General features: G+C 27.6%; 1 protein-coding gene across 1 annotated transcript in view; it reads left to right on the forward strand.

Moving 5' to 3' along the window:
- Positions 1 to 1405, forward strand: part of LOC108691167 (tetra-peptide repeat homeobox protein 1-like) — a 5373-nt gene extending 3968 nt beyond the window's left edge. Inside the window, exon 2 of the mRNA XM_018198825.1 lies at positions 1052 to 1405. Within this exon, the coding sequence (XP_018054314.1) occupies positions 1052 to 1212 (161 nt within the window). The 3' untranslated portion in view covers positions 1213 to 1405. The remainder of the gene's footprint in view (positions 1 to 1051) is intronic.
- Positions 1406 to 3057: the final 1652 nt, after the last annotated feature.

Genomic DNA, 3057 nt, shown 5'->3' on the forward strand with positions numbered 1-3057 from the left:
TATTTTTACAAATAAGAATTATATTTTTCTGTTTCCAACGATTATCGCAATATTTGAACTAAACATTTAGACAACACTCTTTCATTTACAGAAATCTAAATTTAGTTTGTGTTATAAATAGTTTTAACTTGTGTTTTATTTTGCTTTATTTTTTGTTACTTATTACAGATGTATTACATTTGTCGAAATTCTTTAGAAGTTTCTGAAAATTATATATAATTATATACTAAAATTATTATTTTATGACAAATACGTTTTACTGATTATATTTATTAAATTAAAATAAAAATTTTATTCGCATTTTGTACACACATAAAAATGATTATAACCATCTTTTAACTTATAAAATAATATTTTGGAAATACACACACACACACACACACACACACACACACACACAGTTTTATTTAATATTTAATTTAGACCACGCCTGTGTCTAATTTTCAAAATCAATATGGATAAGATTTCAAAGATTGTAAAGTGTTGATACGCGTCTGAACGACGCTTATCAATATTTTACATTCCCTGAAATCTTACATTGAATTTTTTTGCGTCGATGGCTTTGCGGTTTTGCTCGAAGCTCAAATTGAACAGGAATGATTTAGACAAAATTTAACTATATGTGTAGTATACAAAAATAATAGAATTTTTGTTTATTTGACACATATTCTAGAGAATTCAGTTGAAAAAAATTTTTTATTTGTAATTTCTTTTAAAAAAATTGATTTTATTGTATAATTTCTTGACTCAAAAATATTTCGTTATAACAATAAGAGATTTAATCTGGATTTCCTTTAACTTCAAACTATTCAAATATATTTTAAATAATTATTTTAACAATAAAATTTATTTTTGTCTTCAAAAAAATATATTATTTTAATCACAGAAATGGATCAAAATAATTATTTATTCTGAATTTGCCAATTTAAATATATAAGAAATTTTTATTTAATGAATTACATTTATGTTTAGAATATTGAAAATGCGCATATCCCTTATTTTGTATTTTAAATGAATAAATTATAATTTTTATATTTCTTATATATTATAGGTTCGTATGGAGCTGTACTTGCTGGTCCTGCTGCAGGTCCAGCGGCTCTCGCTGGACCTATCGCAGCTCCAGCTCTGATCACTGGTCCATCCGGCAGCATCTCTGCTGGACACAGTGGATTAGGTAATATCGTTCATGGATATGCACCTGGACACTGGTAATTTACGTCATCTGGCAACATGAACTAAGGACCTCTGCAATTGATCTCTTAGACATACAATCTCGATCACGATCTGCATCACGATCTTCATCATTCGGCATATTATTCATCACTGTATTTCTTATATATGTACATAACAAAGTTTCGTATATAACGTTACATTAATAATAATAAATGCATGGCACTCCTGGAAATTTTTTTATCTGTTGCCTTTCCTATGCATTTCTTATAGCTGGTTTATATGTAAATATATATATTTACAGTAAATCAAAATCTAGTATTCCTAAAGGAAAATTTTCTTGTAACGTTAAAAAGAAAAAGATTATCAAGGAATAACGCTTTCTCGTACATTCTTGTTTTATATCGTACAATAAATAATATTAATATTGATTACAAATGATTTGATGTTAAAGAAATGATACAGTTTCTAATTGTTTTGAGAATTTATTATACGACGCAATATTGACAAATAAATAAAATTTGAGTGAGCAGGAGCCATTGTTTTGACATGTATAACATCTATTTAGGAACTAATAGAGTTTGGCGTAATCAATCAACAACTTCTGTTTCGCAGTCTATTATGTCATCTCTAATGCCAAAGTTTCTATTGCACGATAATATTCATCCACCTCCTTCGTTAATTTTCAGAAATTGCCTCAATACACCATACCAATCAGTTGCGTATTTTATTTCGTAAAGGACATAGGTCGACATAGGATTTGCGGGTATCGAAATGTTTCCTTTTTTGACTTACTAGCTCAATGCGCAGTTATACTAGAATATTTACGCATGGTTTTTTTAATCTCTATTTTTAATCACGATCAGACGAATGTCGTATTATAATATCAGTACATCACCGTTTGCACGCTCGTATTTTGTATTGAGTTTTTGTGACTGCAAAAATGATGACACATTCACGCTTCCACACGTATTATTATTTCGAAGACGACTGTATGCTTATAGAAACAAAGTTTTGTGCAACAAATATAAATTCTTAAAAAGCAAACCAGATTGAAATCTTCGCTGGAATATGCTGTTATATATAAAACAGAAAAGGGTGGGATCAAACATGTGATAATTTTTAGTACACATTAATTCTAATTTTGCGGTTCTTTATTCTATAATGGGTCTAGGTTAATTTTCACTACTTTAATAACAAAAAAAATTAGTAAGCTCTTCTTATATGTACAAGTAACATCTTAGAAAATATTTGTAAGGTTGTGTATTCAAAAAAATTGTAAATATTATAACTAATTTCTTAAAGCTCCCCTTTTTTTTTTGAAGAAAAAAAAATGTGCAGGATCGTGATCTAATTGTGTGCTGCATGTTCATAAAATTGATGAAGAATATTTTGTTGACTGATTCCTTTTGAGATTTAGCTTTTTAATTGATTTTAAAAAACTTATTGCATATTGTGGATTTTAGAAATAAATAATAAATTGATTCCTTCTAGAAGGCAACTTTTTAATTATTTTTTTCGTATTGATTTATGACCATAATGTTGGACTCTCTGATATGATACCATATAGTCAAATGCTATGTTTGCACTTTGCTGTTTCGTATTAAAGTGGCAGTGCCATTAATTTTTTGCCCAGATTGGATAGTATATTATATTATTATTACACGGATAATTCTTATAGAAGAAATAGAAACATGAATAATTGTTTATTAGAAAGTAAAGTTGTTAATATGTTGAATCAACAATTTTGGACTAATGCGTGAATAAGGTATTATGTCAAATCAATCAATTTATTTAGTCACAGCAAACTATTTAACTTTTCAAAATCACGAAGTAATTCTGATTATATATATTTTTTCAAGCTGAATTGACTGAATAACACACATC

Source organism: Atta colombica, unplaced genomic scaffold (assembly GCF_001594045.1).
Source record: "Atta colombica isolate Treedump-2 unplaced genomic scaffold, Acol1.0 scaffold41, whole genome shotgun sequence".
In the NCBI taxonomy this organism is placed as follows: domain Eukaryota; kingdom Metazoa; phylum Arthropoda; class Insecta; order Hymenoptera; family Formicidae; genus Atta; species Atta colombica.